The following is a 23,404-nucleotide window of genomic DNA, read 5'->3' as shown; positions in this document are numbered from 1 at the left end:
ATTTAAGGCAGTGTTCCATTTTATAGGCACACCCATAAATTCATAAAAACGTCATTTTGATCTGTAAATATGAGACTCGCTCGAGAATTACTGGAAGGATACCCTTAGCGGAGGAATACACTACGTGCTCAGTGTCAGCTGCACTTGTAACATCTACCTGGACGTAGTAAGGATGGCAAAGGTAAAGAGCTTGGTCCATCAGCAATCTCTTCATAGCAAAAACAAAAACAGGTTACTCGGCCAAAATAACATCAGAAAACCCAACTGTCCTTTCTGCAGCGACACACAGAACACGTCACCTTCACAGACTGTGGGGAATCACATAACTCTTTAATACCACAGAACACATACCTACCAGGTCGCTGATCTTCTGATCGCTGCAGTAATAACTAGGCAGTGTAGTGGTTTTATCATTGAGTTGAGTTGGAAAAGTTGCTAGTGCTGTGACTTTTATTAATTTTTTTTATTACTGTTTCATTTAATCCTTGTATTTTTAGTGTTTTATTACTGTAGTTGATGTACTTCATGTGTTGTGTGTAGAGAGTGAGTGACTTCAGCATTAATTTACTTATAATTATGGTGTAAAATCTAACTTACATCACGGTATAGGAACAGAGCTTGTACGTAAGTGGAGGACCCCTGTAGTCATGCTTTACAATAAGGTACACAAATATACAGTTGTTACTGAGGAACTAATGAAGAACTAATGAGGAACTAAGACTTAAGGCACATACATTTAGACTAGTTACTGAGGAACTCATGAAGAACTAATGAGGAACTAAGACTTAAGGCACATACATTTAGACTAGTTACTGAGGAACTCATGAAGAACTAATGAGGAACTAATGAGTTGAGTACTCAGGAACTAAGGCACATACATTTAGGGTAGTTACTGAGGAACGAATGAAGAAATAATAAGGAACTAATACTTAAGGCACATACATTTAGACCAGTTACTGAGGAACTAATGAAGAACTAATGAGGAACTAAGACTTAAGGCACATACATTTAGACTAGTTACTGAGGAACTAATGAACTAATGAGTCAAGTAGTTACTCAGGAACTAAGGCACATAAATTTAGGGTATTTACTGAGGAACTAATGAAGAACTAATGAGGAACTAATACTTCAGGCGCATACATTTAGACTAGTTACTGAGGAACTAATGAAGAACTAATGAGGAACTAATACTTAAGGCACATACATTTAGACTAGTTACTGAGGAACTAATGAGTAGAGTAGTTACTCAGGAACTAAGGCACATAAATTTAGAGTAGTTACTGAGGAACTAATGAGTAGTGGTTAGGCCTGGGGTTAGGTAGGGTCGTTCCTAATTAACTGCTGTAATTTTGTGTATGTTATTGTGAAGTGTTAACCCACATGTATATGTTTCCTGGTACAGTTACCCGATGTTGTCTGTCCAAATAGTTACTGAAATCAGCAGTTTAGTTTTTGTTTAATTCTGCTAACCAACAAACACAAGACCAACAGAACGTGACCCTTTAAAATGTCTATCCATGTCTGTCCTGTCTTCACTATGTATTCCTCACAATGCGTCTGGTCTTCCTCAGGTCCCTCCCTCCTCTGGAGGTGTTGCTTCGCTGCCACACTCCCTGACACCTTCGGGCACTGCAGACAGAAACGCACAAAACCTATTTAGTCTCCTGTTGTGGGAAGAGAGAGTATTCCAACACAAAAGCCAAGCTCGTGAAGATGCTAAAATACATCCAGTGCTGTACAATCACATTATCGCATCATAAAAATACTGCTGTTAGTGAAACCAAAGTGCAAAAAGTTGAGAGTTAGAGAGTTTAACACCTGAGTGGCTTACTGATATGACACACACCTTGAGTGAAGTGCAGCTTGACGGCAGGGCTTGGTACTCCTGTACTGCATCCATCCGCACACCAGCTCGTGCACGATCATTACATACAATAAGAAAATCAGCACGGTGGGATCCATTAAGATGAGCACTTTCAGAAAAAATAGATAAGAGACCACAATGATGAAAAAAAAATGCTGTCTTCTCCCGTGTTGCTCAGGTTTTTAGTCCTTCATGTCACCAGACTCAAACGTCTACCGGTGTGGCCGTGCACTCTACCATGCAACCATGACGACAGGCATAAAGTGCTCTATTTTACCTGAATGACTGCACAGATTTTCTTTCTCTCACGGAACAGATGAGTGAGTGAGTTGCAGACATTAGGCGACATTCGAGGATGTTGCCTTAGAGACGAGACTGTTGCTAGGGACAGGATGTTGTCGTCACCTTCTTCAAAGAAAGAAAGCTTCAGAGAGGGTGTGACTATCATTGTTCCTCATTCAGTATTTGAAATCATTTGGATTTATTCTAAAAAATTACTTAATGGTAAAGTTACGTAATTCAGTGGCGTATCTTTTGGGAAAGAATTGAGACAATATTTAAACATTGAGTGATTTCCAAGGAAGAATCCGTGGAAAGATCTGAACAACGGGTAGGTTACTATATAGTGACTTATTATTAGTTGGAGTCAGTATGGCACCAAAGAAACAGTCCAACCCAGAATCATAATGTGTGTCATCCTCCATGAACCAGAAAGTAGCCCGTTAACTAACTTTAATGGACAAACACAAAATACTCTACAATTTTCATAACAATTAGTTGTAGAAAAAAGGGTGGATTTGGGGAACATTTTGAATTTTGGACTTTAGATCACCCCCAAAATTGAATCAGTTGTTCCATATCACACTTCCGACAATTCCCGACATTTTCATCCAAATCCACTCAGAACTTTTCAAGTTATTTTGAACACAAACAGATAAACGAGGGCAAAAACATGCTGCGCTTTGCTTGGAGGAGGTAACTATAATCTACATTCTGAGGTGAAACAATTAAAAAAACAGGCAACATTTCAATGCTTATGAATTTAATGTATTTATCATGGATTATACAGGATGTTGTTTCTGTCTGTCACCCTTTCTTATCGCCTACTCTTATTGTTTTCTCGTTCTTCTTTCCCAGAGAGGCCATCTACAGTATCTGTTTAGAATTGCTCTTGCAAAAGACATTTGTACTTATGGTCTTTCAAGTTCCACAATGCAACCTCAATGAGCTCCTGGCAGCCTCAACCCCTTTAAACTTCATGTCCACAATGCACTGCAAATGTAGTCTTAAAGTGACCGCTCAGGTGTTTTCATCTGCAGGCACAGAATAGACAGATTTCCATCTATGAAACGCATCATGTCGTTCTCTGGCCTCCAACAGTCATCGGACAACCAGTCATCGGAAGAACGGTGACCCGATTAGACCTTCATCAGTGTGGAAATGTGTGTATGCGTGTGTGTGTGTGTGTGTGTGTGATGTAAGGTCGACACAAGCAGTTCTTCTGCTGTGATATCGCCTAAATTTCACAAGGCCACCTGAGTTGTGGGACCTCTCCTCCTGCTTCACGCCACCTCCCTCTCTCTGACACCAGCAGACACCTGCACACATCCAAAGAGTCCAATGCAATAATATGTAGCAGTGACCTTAGCATTTATATTTACATTAATTGGGAGCAAATGGCTGTACTCACAGAGACATTATTGAACCCAGCTGCCATTGGGTGGTTTTGTGCTGGTGGTATCCTCACATGGTTCTCCTGACATGGACATCATCATGAATCAGAACATTTGTGCTGCTAACATTGTGATCATGTTAAAATTACTAACAGACATAGAAGAGTCTCTTTTTGGATGCAAGGACGCGCACTTACTGTGGCGTCTGGTTCGTAAGTGTCGTTATCAAAACCAGTGGCATTTGAAGGGGATGGGTTGGTCAAAGCCGTGACTCTCCTCTGATTTTGCAGGTAGTAAATAAGCAGCGCTATCAGTGTGCCAATCAACAGCAGGACCACGATGACTGCTGCCGCAATCCCTCCTGCATTGTCGGGCTTCACAGAAGCTGGAAATAAAGAAGAAGGAAATAAAATACATTTCACCTTTTATTACTTAGGAGTGAAATTGTATGTGTGTGGATATTGTCATGATGTTCATCTCTTGCCATTTTGAAGGATTTGTACACTCATTCTGGAAGCTCAACTCATTCCAGTTCTTGCAGGACGAGCACCCTATACCAGACCTTCCATCTACTAAGGATGCTTGGCAGATATTACAGTGTTACTGTAATATCATACAAGTACAATGGCTTCCAGTGTGTTCGACACATAAGGGGTACAGCCGTCCCACACGTATCACGGTTAATTGGTTCCAAACCCGACTGCGATAACTGAATTTCCACAAAGTAGGATTCAGTATTAATAAATAGAATATTTTCATAGTTATGGTATATAAAACCTGTTTATGGGTTTTAACATTATTAGAGCCCTCTAGACATGAAATAACACCCCTATAGTCACCTTTACACTCATATCACCCAATATAGTATATAATAATCTGAGAAAATAAGACATATTAGACATAAATAAGATAAAACAGACTTATGTTAGCAGTTCCTTGTTATATTCTGGCCAACATACTTCCTGCAGTGACTATTGTCTTAATGTATTGTCATGGTGGCTTTAAATGGCTTTACACCCGTATTACCCAAAAGAGTAGCTATAATAAGAGTCCTGCTGGTGTGTGTCACAGTAAATGAGTTCCCTGGGGACCGGAAGTGATGTCAGAGGTTCAGAGTTGAGTTTTAACTTGTCTTGGTTTATGGCCCCAACAGTAGCCCGTGTTCTAATTATGATTATTATGTTTTTATTATTGTGCCTGTTGTGAGATTATTTAAACCTGCAATAAATGCCTGGCAATCACGTCTGGACCTTGTCTGACCGAACACCGACACCCACAATTTGAATGCTTATTCTGTCTTGTATTTTTATTTTTGTTCATTTAGTTTAGTTAGAGGGCCGCACGGTGGCCTAGTGGTTGGCCGCACAGTCAGGAGATTGGGAAGATCTGGGTTTGAATCTCCGTTGGGTATCTCTGTGTGGAGTTTGCATGTTCTCCCCGTGCGTGCGTGGGTTTTCTCTGGCTACTCCGGTTTCATCCCACATTCCAAAAACATGCATGTTAGGTTAATTGGCCACTCTAAATTGTCCATAGGTATGAATGTGAGTGGGAATGGTTGCTTCTTTTTGAGCCACTTCTTTGTTGGCTTGGCCATATGTTTTGGGACCTTGTCATGCTGCAAGACCCATCCAAGACTCATCTTCAGTGTTATGCATGGCCCTGTTCATCAGCCGGGTCATCAGCCCATCAATGCGGTAAAGTCTTCCTGTAACCTTAGCAGAAAAACAGCCCCAAAGCAGAACGTTTCCACCTCCATGATTGACAGAAGGGATGGTGGTGTCATGGTGGTGGTCATAGTCAGTGTTTCTCTGTCGAATTGATGCCAAAGAGCCTAATTTTGGTCTCATCTGACCACATCACATTCTCCCAAGCCTCATCCGAATCATGGGTTCGTTGGCAAACTTCATACGGGACTGTACATGTCCCTTCTTGAGCTGAGGGACCTTGCGGCCTTTGCTGGATCGTAGTCCATTACACCGTAGTGTGTTACCAATGTTTTTCTGTGCTGAGCCCTCATCTTTCTCGCTCGGGTGACTGTCACTGACTGTTATGTTGCATTGCATAACCGGCTGTTATGTTGGTCTCTTTTTCACCAAGCTTGTTGCTGAAGGGGCAGCACTAATTTGTTGCTATGCTGTCTCTCTCTTATTAAAATAAATGTAGTCTATAATAAAATCTATGGGCCACTCATGTCTACTTACAAAATCTGCAGGAGATCAAACAATTATTTCACTCAATGTAAATCAACTCATGAAAAATGTTAGAAACGTCGTTAATTACAAAACAAAATCACATTTGCCTAAATTATAGGGAGACTTCCCAAGGAAATGTAAAAAAAAAAAAAAAAAGTACAACTTGTGAAGTAATATTAACCTCTTGCATTTTGCTGTCTTTACAAATCAAATGCATTTTGAGCTAAAAACATTGAAGATAATGAGCTTTCCTTACTTTTGTGAACATCAGTGACTTTCTTAGCACAGTTGATTCCGATGGTGTACTCAATGTCATCCAGAGCCAGGACACCGGAAGAACCCTTGACTCCCTCAAAGACAATCTGGCAACATAAAGCAGCATAGGTAATATTCAGATGTGTCCTGTACAGGAGCTGTTTTTAATGGCGAGAGTCTGACCTGGTAGTCTTCAGAGGAAATGATGTTAAGGTCGAAGCGTCTCCATGGTCCTCCAAGCTCCGTCACCTCCAGCAGCTCCTTGAGAAGATCTTTGGACAATGTCCACACCTTCAGCTGGCTGTCTGCTGCAAGATGCACAAATAAATAAATAATTACAACAAAACATTCACAAAAAAAGGCAGCTACAAATGTGAAAATAATAAAATAGGGTGTGAAATCTTTTGGAATGCATTGCCATCAATTTTAAAGGGATAATTCGGATTTTTTGACATGAAGTTGGATGACATCCTGACCAGAACTTGACTTGTGGGACCAAATGGGGGGGGGCACTGTTCCAAACTATCCCTGTAAATGGGACTTTTCATATTAAATTGCTTTTATAGGAGCAAGCCAGATCATATTTGGATTGAACCTGGTTTGACTTCCGGCTTCTGACTAATTTACAGGAAAAGGGCACGTTGAACATTTTTGTCATTTACAAAGGACTAAGCAAACATTTCTTGAGGCATCATTGATATTTGGATTCCACAGATGAGGATTAGCGCCAATGATGCAACCAAAAAAAAAGCAACAAGAATATATTTGAAATTAGAAGAATACGTCTTACTATTACTAGCAAAAAACAAGTAATTTTATGAGGATCAAGTCACAATACTACAAACCATATTACTGTGTGCAGGATTTTGGCATTCACTCCTTAAAATGCTGATTTTATTTTCATAAAATACAAAACTTTATTCTCTGCTACCGCACACATACGTAGTTCTAAGTCATGTGGCATGAATACCCCTTCGTAGGATTCACCCATTCTAAAATGTGATTCTTACATGAGTATGGTTTGAAGGCCCAGAATTTCAGACATGTGCCTTTAGTCGGGGGCAAGTGCGGACTCAGCAGCAGAGCGTTCTGATTGGCTGCTGTCCTGTTGCTACTTGGAAGGAACAGGAAGTGACCTAGCAACAGAAGATGGTGACTGTGAAACGAATACTGATGTTTCTTGGACAGCTCTTTTTTGGTTTCATAAGACGATGCACTTAGGCTTGACTGTTTTTGTTCCGTTGCTAACCTTTCTCGGTTCCCAGGGTGTGATCTTCCAACGGGGTGGAGTAGTGCCCGTCTGCCTCGTGACTCGTCAACTCCCAATCCAGTTTGTCCCGGTTGCTGTTCTGAGTGTTGCTCCAACCGCACATTCCTTTCTCCAGACTGCACTTTGAATCTGAGACATTGAACAGAGCAAAAACAGAGTGTCTGTACCATAAAATGAAATTGTATGAATGATATATTTCAAATTACACTCATCCCTCGCAATAATGCGGTTCAATTATTGCTCCGTCACTATATTGGGGTTTTTCAAAATGTAATTAATTAATAAACGATCACTGTTTTGTGGCAGACTATGTCTGTTATTAGTCAAGTCACTCTATTAAAATAACAGCCAAAGTCATATTTGCAGGTTTTTGGGAAGACACAAAAAAACGCCTCAGAGAAGGAAAGCTTGTACTGGACCTTGACATCAGGTCTAAATTGAAGAGCCTGCGAATCATGTAGAGTTTGGTCAACTGCTTTTTTTTCTGGAACCAATTTAATGCTATCAACAAAGGACGACTGTATTCCATTAAAACTGGAAACAAGGCCAGCAACCCAACCTGTTTCATGTTTCATGAAAAGCTATAGTGTATTAAACCAGCAAACCTTGATTTTCACATGGATGAGCAGAAAGGGAAATATCATCAATGGCAACATGGGTGTCTTTTCCTCCTCTTCCAATCACTTCAAACTGCAGCTGGAAAACAAAATGTCAACACATGAGCACACTTTAAAAATGATTGAAATGGAATTTGGAATTTGATCAAAATTGTACGCAGAGTACAGACCTCTAAATATGGTATACATATCTGTCACTCATAATTAAAATAAAGTTTTACAATATGTTTGTTTAAATTTAATTTCTATACTATTAGAACTAATTATTATTTTATTATTTTATGTATTTTTTTTACAATTGTTGTAACTATTAATAAAATTACCTTAATTAAATATTTCAATTATAATATTTAAGATTATTATAATGTTACTTAAAAATTTCCTGTAGACTTTTAATAAAGTCTTATTTTTTATTGGCACTAGCATGAACTAATTCCTGTCTCTTCTACTGTACCTTGATGAATATGACATGGTTTTTTGTGTTAAAAAGGCATTTTAAAGACAAAAGGAATATCAGTAGCTATTTCTCTGATTAATTATTTATTGACTTTATGACCTGAGGTAATTCTATCATGGCAAACCTTAACATTTACTGTATTTTATGAATTAAAATGATTATATTTTTTTTAAAGTCCATGCAGTTTGGAACGTTTGTCCTGTTCAGGATCACAGTTGAGCGGTGGGATGCACCCTGGACTGGTCAATCAGTCAATCACAGTGCACATATAATCAAACTATATGGGTCATTTAGAGTGGTCAAATAAACTAACATGCGTGGTTTTTGGATGCGGGAGGAAACCAGAGAACACAAGCATGGGGAGAACAAGCAAATCCACACAGAGTTGTCAGGGTTTGAACCCAGAACCTGACTGCGAGGCAGATGTGCCACCAGTATGCTGCCCACAGAAGTACATAATGGTAATAATGAAAAACATATGAAGAAATGTAACAAAATATATTTATATTCATGTGAATCTAATGTACAGTATAATAGTGTAGCATTTTTAATCTCTCCACATTCTACCTGCCAGTCCGCAAGGCTAGTGGAGATGTTGCCACTGCCATGGCGCCAGACATCTCCCTGGTTCAGACTGTCCGTGAAGATCTTCACCCTCTCACCCTTCATAGGCTTCATATACACTGATAGAGAGCCTGAAAACAATGCACAGTTGCGCTACACTCAGCAAAAATATAAATGCAACACTTTTGTTTCTGCTACCATTTTTCATGAGCTGAACTCAAATATCAAACATTTTCTATGTACACAAAAGGCCTATCTCTAAATTGTTTCAGATCTTTCAGTTCAGCTCCTGAAAAATGGGAGCAGAAACAAAAGTGTTTTTGTTGAGCGTATATTGCTTAGTGTGTTTTGGTTGTGTTCAGGGGACTCACCGGGATTCTCGCCTCCCATGTGATACCAGAAATGGAGACACTCTGTTTTAGCCGTTCCCTGGCGAACAGGCGACGTAAGGGCTGCTGTTCCACCAGCGGGAAGGGAGCTTCTTCCAGTGTTAACCATCATGTAAAAACCTACACACAGAGCAGGTGGAAGAAACCCTGTTAATTGTTCTTTTACGTCATGTCTATCGCAGATTTATTCTATGATGCCTAAAAGTGAATGACAATAAATTACTACTGGTTGAAATAAATGTAATGTTCTAAAAATGTATAATAGTGCTGTTTTGGAGTAATTTCCTCAGTGTGTGTTAATCTAAATTGCAGTAACTACATTTCTGTTGCTCTGCCTGTGCTGTGTTTGGTTGAATAAAACATATGCATATATAAGCAAATGTACGTATTCGCCGCCCTTTTTCCATCATAAGAATGTCTAAATGAACAAAAATATAAGTTAGTTATATGTAGCGTAATATCTGTGACGTTGTGTGCTCCTTTAAGATGCGAGCCCTAGAAGTGACGTGTGTGACGTCAGCTGGCCATTGTGGAGTTGCTGAGTGTTAGCATGGTTAGCAGTGTGGAGTGTGCCAGTGACTGGTGTGAGTTGTGGCTGACAGCAGCTCCTGTGTGAATGTTCACTGCGCCATTGCCGTAGAATTCTACTACACTGGCCAGTAGGTGTCAGGAACATTACATTGATGAGACAATAGCCACCAGGTATCCTGTCAATGCTACCGTGTGAGTTTTGGTCATCTCTTATTTATGTTTAAGATGTGTTATTTTCTATTATTATGTCACCTATATTAGGTATTTTTTCAACATTATTATGGCCCTCAAGTGTAAAAGTGACTATAGGAGTGTTATTTCATGTCTAGAGGACTCTAATAATGCTAAAAACTATATTTAGAAGGCTTTGAAAAGGTATTCTCTGTTCTAACTACGAAAATGTTCAATTGATTACTATTGAATCCTAGCTCACAGAAACTCACTTATCGCAGCCGGGTCTGGAACCAGCTAACCGCGATAAACGAGGGACGACTGTTTATTAAAAAGGCTATGTTTCATTACCCAGTTCTGTTTCCAGACTGTGATCAGTTTTGGGTCCAGTCACTGTTGCAGTGTGTCCACTCCGATGAAGCCAGTAAGCCTGACCAGAGCTTCTGTAGCCACACTCCTGACCCTCAAAGGAACACACCCTTGGCACGGTGCAGGGACGGGCCAACAGCGCCACATCATCAATGGCCACGCGACCATCAAAGCCTGAGCGAACTGCCTCAAACATCAGCTGTGAGCGGAAGAAACATTTTAGAGGGGGAAATATGCTGATCTTCAACTCTCTACATGGAGAAGTGATTTCTCACATTGACGGTTAAACATATTTTGTAGATGTTTGAGCATACCTGATGTGTTACGAGCTGGTGTGGTACTGGGCAGTGTGCTTCATGCCACATGTTGCCGTGAGCTCCACTGCGAGTCCACAGCACCTCCTCATAACCATGTTTGTCAATTAATTTCACATTCAGAGCACCTAGGAGAAGAGAAGATTATTCAAATTTCAAATTGGGTTCATTGTTTCACCTGCTAACCATGGGACTTTAGCGGTTCCGCTGCCTTTTCTAAAATTTCATTCACAGCCTTAAGGACAGCAGCTTTCAAGAGGCCTCATCCTGGCTGAACACCTCACCTGTGTTTGGCCCGTAGATTTTGTAGAAGAAGGTCAGGCATTTGTTTGCATGACCTGGTAATAGCGGGAGTGACAGCAAATGTCCAAATGCACCACGCAGTGAGGAACTCCACATGTCCACCACAAGACTTTTACCTTCAGTTCAACAGCAAAGAAAGACAAAACTTCAGTTATTGGTATTGCATATATTTCATTTTTTAAAATTATTTATTTTATTTTTTAATTATGTATGTTGTACTTTTTTGAAATATAATTTTTAAATTGTTTTATTTTATTGCATTTTTCATTGAGGATGAGCACAATTACTGATTTACACACATCGTGAATCGGTGAAATTACCAAAAGGTTATCATCACATTACTGTTAGTGAGGCTTATTTAACCTGAACTTAGGTTAGAATTTAACATGCTTCATACACATAGGCCACCAGTACACATACTATATACAGTACTCTGTGAGCGTGCACAGTGACACTGTATTCTTATTCTGTTACTTAATGAACGCACCAATCCCGATCGTGTGGTCCATCCCATCAAGCAGTGTCCAGTCAAAATTGTCACTTTTGTCCTGGTACCATCCACAGAGCCCATCCTCAAAGTTACATGACAGTTCTGCCGCAGAAACATGCAAAGCAAAGCAGTGCATTGAGAAAAAGGAATTAGGGACCACGCTGTTTTAATATTTTAATGAAAAGACTTACCTGTTGAAGAAGATGGAAAATAGTTTGCATTGCAACCGCTGAAGTGAACATTTTGGACTTTAATCTTGGCGCAAGGACACAGTTTGACCGCGCGGGATTCAAATGCCAACTGTTAAAGAAAAGAGTAATATACAATGTATAGCAGTTTAGAAAAATGAACATAAATTAAAAAATATTTGGTATATTTTCTGCACAACACATTCAGCGTGTACTTTAATTGTTGTTATTTGTATCTAGCATGCAGTGACATGTATCTAAAATCAATTACTTTACTTTACTTTACTTTACTTTCAGCTTCTCCCATTATTTGGGGTCTCCACAGCGAGTCATGGTCTTCCATGTCTCCCTGTTCTTTATGTCGTCTTCTCTCACTCCAGCTATCTACACATCCATGAATCTTCTCTTTGCGCCGTTTTCAACATCCTTCTCTCCTTCCTTGTTCTTATGTCCGACACGCCTCTTCAGTACATCAGTCCAAAGCGTCTCAATCTGCATCTAGCTCTGCCTCATGTCTTTTGTTCAGGGCCAACATCATACATCATTGCTGGTATCGTGATACTTTTCTCCACCCTCCCTGTGATAACTTCTTTACCTCTTTTTCAGTCTCTGTTGCTCAGGACAGTTGACCCCAAGCGTAATGAAGCCCTGCACCTTTTCCAGGGCAGTTTACTACCGTCTGAAAAACTGTACAATAAGGCAATTCTATTTAACAGTACAACAGTGTTGCAGGGAGCTGTCTCTTTCAAACGTAATCAATGCCATTGTTCATGACTGCTGTGAAAATGGTCGGTAAAACAACGTTAGAGGTGACTTAATAGTTTTGCACAGTATTTTGCAAGCACGACTTATAAAAAAGTGTACCTGAAAACGATGTTTCCTGGCTCCAATGACCACCTCTGCATGCTGCCATTCAGTCTCTCCTATTCCAGTCTTTCCACTGAATTCCCACAGTTTTGGCTGCACTCCCAACATGCTGTCAATCACGGTGACGGACAGTTCACCTGCAATGGTTGATGTACAGTATGTATATTGGCGAAAGATTAAAAAAAATGGCAAGCAGTATATTAAAATGGGTACCAATGTGAGCTGGATTGCCCATAAGTGCAAAATCAAAGCTTAAGGTACAAGCCGGGCCGGAGGGCCCCAGAAGGGGGGTCCGCGTCTGGGCCTCAGTCAGTTGCTGGCCTGGCGACTTGATCACATACAAGTATTCCTCTAAGAATTGACAAGACATCAATCAGACCAACATGTGATGCAGTTATTTCAGAGAAAAAGTGTGTCAATGGGTACCTTTTGCTGTGGAATTCTTGTGAAGAACCCAACCTTGATTCCCAATGCTGCTGTCTGTCCAGGCTGAGCTGCCTTGACTGTAGGAGAAATCCCCTGTAACAGTCGCAGCAGCATAGTTATTCTATATATCAAACAATGAGCTTCAGATTTAGCTAGAAATGCATGGCTGAAGATGACAACATCATAGCATCAGTTGGGTATCCTCCAACTGTTTATGAACTTCAATATGTGCTATAAACGTCAGCAACCTTCCACTGATGATTTAATTTCCATTTAATACTAAAATAAAGTGTTCACGTTGACCGACAGTGTCATGAACAATATGTTTATTATTGTCTTGCATACATACAGTAGCTTGCATGTTTTTCAAGTGCCTGTTCTCCCTTCAGTAGGATTTAGTCTTAAAATGTATGCGGTGTAATTAGAATGGTCATCGTTTATAAGCAACTTGAAACTTATTTGTTAATTACTAATGAACAGTTAATAATATATAATACGCCATGTTCTAAAACTGTTACCATACAGTATTTGAATAATTGTGTGGCTATGTGGGGAAATACTTCTAGCATCAATCAAAAGAGATTCATGTCAAAAAATCGGAACTATCCCTTAAATAAAACATGAACCAATTTAGCATAGCCTTAGCGGTTCCACAGTATATCCCCAGGTTTCCTATGGTATGATATATGTTGATACACACATTTCCTCCGAAAGAAGTGCAGTGCTTTGGAGGTAGAGAAAAAGGGGCAGTTAATACAGATGGAAGTTTTATGGAAAAATACTGGGTGTGGACTCTGCAACTATACCTGCAGGAAGCTTACATAATAAAGTGAGTCAGTATTGTTACTGCTACAACATATGTGTTCGAGAGTTGCCAAAATACAGCTTTATGTGAGCAGCTGGCACAAGTAAATATGAGCAAACAAGGTGAAAGAACGCACCACACTGGGCTTCATCCGCTTCCCCCTCACAGTCGGGGTGAAAGTCGCACATCTTTTCTGGCACCGTGCACTGATCTTTGGGAGATTTAGGGAATTTTTCCAAAGTAACACTCTCTGGAAAGAAAAAGAGGTCTATCACTGTATATTACTCCGACGGTAAGAATTTCATTCGCCTCTCAGCGCCATTACCATTTGATAGGCGACATTCAGAAGACAACAAAATGCTGTCAATAGCGATACCGCCATATGCCAACTCCCTGACTGCTGCCATGATAAGAATCTGGAAGAAGAAAGGAGTTTGCAGGAGGAAAATAAGAATGCAAAAAAAGCTGATTTGATCCAATCACATAAATGCACTGAGACAGAATATCTACTATGGCCCAAAACAGAAAACCTAATAGGTATAATTCACATGATTGGTCGGCTTCTTTTACAGTAGTACATAATTTCAGTTTTTTTCCCTCCCATGAAAGCGCCAAAACGTCTGCCAGTATAAAAAACAAACCAACACAAACTAAGCAAAGAAATACAGAAAGCAATTTGCTGAATTTCCGCAAAGTAAGATTCCTTATTTTTAAATGGAATATTTTGTAATTACAGCATATAAAACCTGTTTACAATCTTCTTAGCGTCCTCTAGATATGAAATTTACACCCTTTACACTCATATTACCCAATATACTCGACAGCATAAGAGAAAATAAGACATATAAGACATAATATAGACTGATGCATGTTTTGGGAGAGTTTCTTGTTTTTTCGAGACAGCATACTTCCTGCTGTGGCTACTGTCTTGTCAATGCAACATTACTGACATCTAATAATGGTGTAACGTCCGCCCGGGTAAGAGCGTTTTTTTTGGTTAACATCCAAAATGTTTGCTAAAATTTTGCTTTGGCTTGCGTTCACCCGCTTGTTTTAGTGTCCAAAATACCGTCCGGTTTGTTTATGTTGCCATCTTGGATCACGTCCCAAAACCAAATGTCACGATACTTGCACATGATCGCTTAATGCATTGTGGGCCGCCGGCACCATTTTAGGACAACGGTGATTATTAATATTAAACGGCAAGATACGTGTTAATTGTTTCTAGAACGTTTATATTTAGTTTGACATATTTTTTACATTTTTGCAAAATGGTTGCGGCAGAATAATAAGTGTATTTTGTGTTATTTTGTTAATGGATGGTTTTGTGCTTTATTTAGCCAGTCAACAAGTGTTGTGGTTGTGCACTCTCAGGAAAACACTGCCCCCCAGCGTTTTGGCAGAAAATTGCAAGCCAAGCGCTCAGCCACCACCAGGCTCAAGATGTTTTTTTTTTCTTCCATGATTATTCCCTTGCAAATGTTGGGCTCATTAAGGTATAGCTTGCAACTTTTAAAGGTCATAATGCATCAAGAAAACACCCAGTTTTACAGTGTTAATCAAACATACTGAGTATGCTCTGATGCAATAGCAAACAGGTAGTATGCGTCTTTCCCACAGAGCTTCGCCAATGAAATGCTCCATGGGCATGGATGTTGCTATTTCGAATCATCTGAGTTGTGTAAAATATTGCATTATGGATTTTGTGTGTGTGTGTGTGTGTGTGTGTGCTCGAGAGAAACACTCACTTGAAAAGTGGAGTTATTGACAATTTCCACTTCAGCTTTCACCCAGACATCACCCAGAGCTCCGCCCCGCTCCCACACCAGGGAGACGCTCTCATCTGCCACCAGTACCGTCAGCCCACCAGACCTCGGCCCAAACTGGTGTGTGTACATGATCATCTGCAGCAGGGAATTGACAGGCTTGATTCAAATTATGACAGAAAACGCTTGTTGAATATTCAACTTCTGTATTCATGCTATGCAAAAGTCTTCAATCTTTCAGTAAGGCTTTAATGACAATATCTTGCAAATTAGTACGTACAATTTACCATTCTAATAGCAAGTTAAAATAAAATTGCCTTGCAAGGATGAGTACTGTTGGTGGGCTGCAGACGAGGACTTTGGAAAGCTGCCCAGTCCTGCAGGAGCTCCCCATCAGGAACAGTGACATACAAGAAGTGACCTGCAACATGTATCACCCTTAGTCTCAGCGGCATAGATTTTGAGAGTTGGTGTTTTTTAGAAACCAAGTATAAATGATCAAATAAAGCACTGAAACATAAAACTATGGTTAAATAAATAATCAAAAGTGGCGTTACCTGATGCGGTGTTGTGGGAGTGGTCCCGTCCTGGTCCTTTCACAGGATCCGAGATGGAAATGTTTTCCTGGCTCGTCCTTACCCATTTCAGTTTGGACAATGACCTGAGGTCCCAGTCACACAGGTCTTTCTCAAAGTCGCAGCGACGATAACCCTCTGCATACGCACACAAAAACTACACATGGGTATACACACACGTCTTGAAAGCTGACCTTGACGCTAAATTCCTCACCGAACATTTGATCAGAGAGGACGCTGGTTGGGAAACATTTTTTTACTTCTTGTGACAAGCAACAAATCCTCATTTTGAATTGTCACGGTGATTTGAACATTGCACGCGGTGCCTGGCACCCTGTCATTTGCTACATGGAGTAACTCCATGGCTAAAATACATGTTTTTGGTCTGTAGGAGGAAGCTGGAGTATCGAGAGCAGTTGTTCCCAACCACCGCATCGCGGCACATTAATGTGCAGTGAGAGATCATCAGGTGGGCCTCGGGAAATTTCACTTAATTGTTTCAAAAGTTACTACAAATAATGTATCTTTGTTCGTCTACCTATGTCAGCACACAGTGTCGGGCAGAACAAACAAATGCTTGTCCACTAGATGGCAAAAGGTCCATAATTAATAGGTGATCCTCCTGTTGCCATTCATACGTTGTTATTTTCCCAATGGTGTTGCTGTGGGATTTTTCCTAATGTAAAATATGTGCCTTGGCGCAATAAATTATACACAATACTGTCTGTAAGCTGCGTCTCAGAGCAACTATGGTGCATTCAAGAGCCTCTGAAAAATGTGCGAAATCTCAACACTTGATGAAAAAGCATTATCAGTAAAGCATAAAGACAAGCATGTAAAAAAAAAAAAAAAAAAGCATGTAAAAATTTTTTTTTAACATTGGTACATGTATGCTGGATATTACCTGTATATACCTGTATTATCGCATATTCATAAATTATCACAGACTTGGGGTGAATGAGATGTGTTTTCTGCTAAAAAGAACGCCTATTTTCAGAAAATTTGAGGGAAAATTTGCAGGGCCATGAATGCTGACTCGTGAATGTGTGGGGATCCACTCTAAATGTATTTGAAGTACTGGAAAATAAAAGAGGATTCGTATTTTTAGGATTCTTATTACTTGAGAGCTTGTTTGAAAGAAATGGATGAGACATACATGAAATGAATGGGTGAAACTGTCACATGGTTTGAAAGTCTGAAGGCAAGACGTAATCAGCCTTTTCGTCAGTTACTTAGTAAGTATTGACGAGACAAGGAGGCGATCTGACGTGCGTCAGTTTCTGATTTCTCACCACAGTTCTCCTCATCAGTCCCATCACCACAGTCGTCAGTGCCGTCACACACCTGCCGTTGCTCTACACAGCCCTCGCGCTTACACTCCAGCATTCCATCGGGACACTCTTTCCCAGGAAGCGGCACTGGAAAAGATAGGAGACACAATGTTATTTCTTTTTAAAACACAACAACACTACAAAAAACACGACAAACACTCAGCAGACCCAACATTAGGTGTACCTGAAATTCAACGAGATCCCATATTCCTACTTTGATACTAGCACTTTAACAATATTTGTATAATTGTGGTGGTAGTTCACACTGACTGAGCTGTAATACTTTGTACCTTGCATGTAGAATAAGCAGACAGTGTCAACAAAAAGTGAATATTATCATCTTTGATAGTGCAGAATTTTGTCTTGAAGCTCATTAGATGGTGCAGGTGTACTTGATGAAGCGTCAAGTGAATATTACTGTATACCTGACACCACAGTATACAACTATTCCTCTGGTAATATTGATATATCTGGGTGCTCACAGGGTAAAGCACAGTCCAGGAACTCCAGCTGGTCTACAGCAATATCTCCCCTCTGCCCTTCAGAGCGGTGTGAGTAAAGATGGATCTGAAATGTTGTGGCAATGCGGCCCAGAAAGATGACGGCCTCCCTCCACCCCCGGACGCTGGTCGCCTCAGGGCGCCACACGACAGCCTGTTGAGAGTTCTCCTGAAGGACAGACGCCCACAGTGGAGAAGAGCCAAGTCCTTTTTCACCTACAGGGAATCACACGTTGACTTTAGCCAGCAGTCTGTGGTTATCATATCTAAATAAGGATTAAAGGGTCAAAGACAGCTTACACGTTATAATGCGCAGTAAAAACGTTTATGGTTTTAGGAGGAAGATGACAGGTTACCTGAATCCCACATGAAATATTTGAGACGAAGGCGACATGTGGCTGACGACTGTTGCATCGGTGGTGACACAAGCACAGCGGTGCTGACACTTTCTGACTTGACTGCAGTCACACCCATGAACCAACCTGTGTGATGATGCAGTATTACAGTATTACACTCATATTACATGCACATTTATTACAGAGTTACTGCTAAGTTTTTACTTTGTGGCGTTCCATGTGATGACATTTTTAGAATGTCTTTTTTTTCTTTATTAAACATATTTACCACCTAGTGTTTTTATGAACATAGAATACAGAAATACAGTACAATGAGTCTTGGTAACATACAGTATATGCATATTATATCTTAATATTTTTTTCAACATCTAATACACAGTTGCAGACAAAAGTTTGGAGACACCTTTCTTATGCTATTGAATTAGAAAGTGTGTCCAAACTTTTGTAAACTTTGCTATCGACACATTTGAATGAAATACCATACATAAGTGGTCCCCAACCTTTTTTGATGATCTAATTTATCTTATTATTATTGTTATTATTATTATTAAGTATTGTGTAAAACTAAGACATGAATAACATCAAATTAAAAGCACAAAATGAATGCCGACCCACCATCCACCAGTTCAAGTTCCAGCCAAGTTTTTCCAGAGAGATGATTACATCGCTGTTTGACGTGTGTGTGGTAAAAGGCAGTGCGCTAGCATGAATTAACTTGAGACAAATGTGCACATTAGCACTCAATAAGTCATCAAAACTTACCTTTATGCATTACCACATAGTATCAGCATTTGAGACTAAATATGAGGTGAAAGAAAAATGGTAAAAATACAGTAGTAGTCTATCTGTGCAGCATGAGATAAAGTTAGCACACGCACAATGGACATGCGTCAAGGTAGACGGATGTAACAGAGAGAATCCGGCCACTTTTCAAAATAAAATATGAAATAAAAATAATGGAAATTATTTTTTTTCTTTCTGTGCGGCCCGGTACCAAATGACCCACGGCCGCGGCCCGGATGTTGGGGACCACTGCCATACATTATCTGTATTATTTTTACACTTAATATGTAGATTATTGTACTCGTAGTTTGAAATAGTGTAGACCATTACCCAAACTTTTCACACTCCTGTACCCTTCAGATATTTGACCTGATGCTAAGTGCCCACTTAAGTGTGTGGTAGCACACAATGAAGGATTTTACACTGAATTATTTCTCACTTGTTTGATATGTTCAATTAATTACAGACATTTTGCTTTAGCAACAACCTGGTGAAGAAGGTGAGCAAAAACATTATGTATTCCTGATGTGTTACCACATTAGGAATACATAATGCATGCTGGGAAGTCTATGTGCACTTACGCCACAGTAAGTTACTCAGCATGCTTTGAGGGTTATTAATGACTATAAAATTGCGTTGTTTTCCATGTATATTAGTGTGCAGGCACTTATTTTGACACTTGTTTAGTCGGTATGGCGCATGTTTGGCATGTGTTACGTGTTGAGAGTTGTTTTGTAGCACCGTGACTGAGGGAGATATTTGGTTTGTTGGTTTGATCACGTCCTTGTGGTTTGTGCTTTGCAAATATGGGTATAAAATCCAACTGAAGTTGCAATTTGGATGTTTTATTCAGACAGCTTAACATATATAGGCCTACACTGGATTGATTTTCACATCATTTAATGTACAAAATGTATCAAAGTGGCCCTCCTTGTCCTTTTTTTTCTGTATCTGGCCTTCAGTGAAAACATTTTACACCCTGACAGCATTTAATCTAATTTACATTGTTCTACATTCGATTTAGGAATAAGTGGCATCGTGGCATGAAATACCTGAGGCAGTCCCGATAGTGAAGTCAGAGGAGGGCCCGCTGTTAGGCATCGTGTCACCTCTCTGACGCCTCTCCCACTTGTAAGCTGCATTCAAGGATTGCTCCTGCCAGCCGCACAATCCAGCATCTTCAAAGTCACATTCAAACCCCTTCCTATATCCTTGAGTGGAGTAAAAGTAAGTATAAATAATGCAAGATGTGTTGTATGTGTATGTATTAGATGATGCCCTTTAGGGATGCTTCTGCGTTAAGATGTCCAATATAATATCAGTTCTAACTTCTACAAATTTAAGTTCAAATTTTAGAACATACCACAATCTTGCTCATCGTCACAGTGAGAGCAGTCACACACAAAGTCGCACCTTCTGTCAGGGCTTTCACATGGATGACATGCAGCTGTGTTATAAGAGGAAACAAACATAAACTCTAAGCAGTGGCTCTGTAGTGAATGCAAAAAATGAACAGTCAAGGTCCTGTACCAAGTTGGAATGGTAAAACAATCCAAGTGATTAATAACATTAATGGTCATTTTGAAATATATATCTTAACGCCTTCTTTGCAAAGATTTCCATTTCATGTTTAATTAATTCACTTGTCAGCATAAAGATGACTCTTGATCTCATATTTTATAACTCAGAGAATTTATGGCCGTCTTTTTCCCAGCAGGTCCAAAAGCCGAAGGGAAAGTAATCAGGTTAATGTCCGGGGTAGGGGAAGCCAACTGTACATCCAAAGGTCTCAAAATCAGACAGTAAACTGTCAATCACATATTGTATTGTGGGAGAAAGGTGGTGTCGTAGATCCCCCCCTCCTATAGAGTGCTGATCTAAAGAGTTAGCCCATCTGTGTTGTGCCATGCGCCTGCTCAGAATTAATGCTGCTGACAATAGGCCTGAGGGGAGCCCTTTTTTGTGTATTTTCGGAAGACGGTAAATGCCAGGGATGGTCTCTTGTGGGTACACAGTAATTGGTAATAAAGTGCAAGGCTAATGGTTTCTGACTTCTGTAGTGTTTGCTGGTGCTCTATGATTTTCTTCTTATACCCACTGGTGGGGTCACTTTTCAGTCCATCATAATTGTTGGCATCATGGAGAAGTGTAAGTAGCTTGTCATGGTAATCAGTTGTGTTAAGATTTACCCCTTGTCTGCTCACAGAATTGTGATGTTTTCATCTCTGTTCAGTGATGTCACAGCTTTTCTTTCCTTGAGGGTGAGGTTAGAAGTGGGGGCCTTGGTATTAGCGAGAGCTGCCGACACCTTTAATGTAATTTGTTCCCCTTCGGTTTCAGTTAAGTTTTTTTTCGGAACAGCTGAGTCTGTCGCTGTGATCAGATTAACTATTGTATTATACTGTATTGTAGAGGACATCAACCTTTTAGAGGATAAATAGATTGGATCTTGCACCAAGCTCTCAGACTAGAGCTGTCCCATCTAGTCTGACTGGTGTGTGTCCCACATAGTCTTTGACTGTGAACTGATGAAGCCTGCTCGGATGAGAGGCCAAACATCTTCCAAGACAACCTGAACAGTCTAGTTGCGATTGAATGTCTTGAGAATACTCAAAGTTGCTGCTGTTTGTGTCTCGCTGCCTTCACTTTTTTACTCAGTAAGTGAAAAACACGTCGAACTAATCAACTAATCATCAATGACAACACAACTGAACACAAAATGCAGTTTTTAAATGAAACTAAGGGAGAAAAAAAACCAACCTACATGGCCCTGTGTGAAAAAGTGATTGCCCCCCCCTGTTAAAACACAACTTACCTGAGATTTATTGACCTCTATCAGTGCGGAAAAGCCATTTGTAAAGCTTTGGGACTCCAGCGAACCACAGTGAGAGCCATTATCCACAAATGGCGAAAACATGGAACAGTGGTGAATCTACCCAAGAGTGGCTGGCCAACCAAAATGACGCCAGGAGAGCAGCGACGACTCAACCAAGAGGTCACTAAAAACCCCACAACAACATCCAAAGAACCGCAGGCCTCACTTGCCTCAGTTCAGGTCAGTGTTCATGACTCCACCATAAGAAAGGCACTGGGCAAAAATGGCCTGCATGGCAGAGTTACAAGACAAAAACCACTGCGGAACAAAAAGAACATTAAGGCTTGTCTCAATTTTGCCAACATCTTGATGATCCCCAAGACCTTTAGGGAAATACTCTGTGGTCTGACGAGACAAAAGTTGAACTTTTCGTAAGGTGTGTGTCCCATTACATCTGATGTAAAAGTAACGCCACATTTCAGAAAAAGAAACATCATACCAACAGTAAAATATGGTGGTGGTAGTGTGATGGTCTGGGGCAGTTTTGCTGCTTCAGGACCTGGAAGACTTGCTGTGATAAATGGAACCATCAATTCTGGTATCTAACAAAAAATCCTGAAGGAGAATGTCAAACTTGGGTTCTGCAGCAGGACAATGATCCAAAACACACCAGCAAGTCCACCTCTGAATGGCTGAAGAAAAACAAAATGAAGACTTTGGAGTGGCCTAGTCAAAGTCCTGACCTGAATCCTTTTGAGATGCTGTGGCATGACCTTAAAAAGGCTGTAATGCTGCAAAACCCTCCTGTGTGGCTGAATTACAACAATTCTGCAAAGATGAGTGGGCCAAAATTACTCCTTTAAGAGACTCATTGCAAGTTATCGCAAGCACTTGATTGCAGTTGTTGCTGCTAAGGGTGGCCCAACCAGTTATTAGGTTTAGGGGGCAATCACTTTTTCCACACGGGGCCATGTAGGTTGAGATTTTTTTTCTCTCTTAACAATAAAAAGTTTCATTTAAAAACAGCATTTTGTGTTCAGTTGTGTTGTCATTGACTAATATTTAAATTTGTTTGATGATCTGAAACATTTAATTAAAAAAAAAAAAAACCTCCCCAGCAAAAATCTGTAAGCACATTCTACACGTTCATGTCATAACATTGCCTTTAGCATTTTTACACATAATGTGCTGTGCTTTGGCTCATGAGCTGTCCTTCAACCTACTGCTAATTATCTTTCTATTTTATCATTTATCTTGGTTTCATCTGCAAATCTTATTCCAGAACATGGGAAACTTTCTTTTTAGATGTTTTCTGCCAACCACAGCTGCCTCCACGTTGAACAAATTAAAGAAAAATGAGAAAGCACACTTTTTCAACAGATGGGCTGATCAGATTCTTACCCAAGTCCAGTATCAAGGCCAAGATGAAGGCTGAGGTCCTGATCTGTAGAATCTCTTTCTTCTTCCACCACCACATCTCGGTGCCTCAAATGACAAAGCTAACCAGCTGTAGTCGACTCTGCCTATACTTTC

The 23,404-nt window shown here is 40.1% G+C and overlaps 1 protein-coding gene across 1 annotated transcript; it reads right to left on the bottom strand.

The window, feature by feature from the left end:
• Positions 1-2,446: 2,446 nt before the first annotated feature.
• On the bottom strand, positions 2,447-23,348 carry mamdc4 (MAM domain containing 4). Its single transcript, XM_054757756.1, has 28 exons — positions 23,273-23,348; positions 20,109-20,267; positions 18,274-18,399; positions 17,900-18,133; positions 17,379-17,504; positions 16,069-16,224; positions 15,829-15,932; positions 15,494-15,649; positions 14,071-14,161; positions 13,882-13,995; positions 12,941-13,033; positions 12,728-12,865; positions 12,512-12,651; positions 11,651-11,759; positions 11,457-11,561; positions 10,951-11,085; positions 10,667-10,794; positions 10,335-10,551; positions 9,264-9,401; positions 8,896-9,023; positions 7,860-7,950; positions 7,234-7,383; positions 6,995-7,120; positions 6,168-6,292; positions 5,986-6,091; positions 3,735-3,922; positions 3,555-3,620; positions 2,447-3,462 (listed from the first exon to the last, which is right to left on the bottom strand). The coding sequence occupies exons 1-28, from the start codon at positions 23,346-23,348 to the stop codon at positions 3,427-3,429; spliced, it is 3,561 nt and encodes a 1,186-aa protein (XP_054613731.1). The 3' UTR covers positions 2,447-3,426.
• Positions 23,349-23,404: the final 56 nt, after the last annotated feature.

Source organism: Dunckerocampus dactyliophorus, chromosome 17 (assembly GCF_027744805.1).
Source record: "Dunckerocampus dactyliophorus isolate RoL2022-P2 chromosome 17, RoL_Ddac_1.1, whole genome shotgun sequence".
Classification (NCBI taxonomy): Eukaryota; Metazoa; Chordata; class Actinopteri; order Syngnathiformes; family Syngnathidae; genus Dunckerocampus; species Dunckerocampus dactyliophorus.
This window is presented reverse-complemented; position numbering and strand designations above follow the sequence as displayed.

Bases quoted from the DNA above. Each gene is read 5' to 3' on its own strand.
- mamdc4 (XM_054757756.1), bottom strand. From the start codon at position 23,348: ATGTGGTGGTGGAAGAAGAAAGAGATTCTACAGATCAGGACCTCAGCC. The intron at 11,086-11,456 runs GTGCGTTCATTA...GTTGAACTGAAG, and splicing joins GGACCACACGATCGGGATTG to GTAAAAGTCTTGTGGTGGAC. The intron at 9,024-9,263 runs GTGAGTCCCCTG...CATTGTTTTCAG, and splicing joins CATGGGAGGCGAGAATCCCG to GCTCTCTATCAGTGTATATG.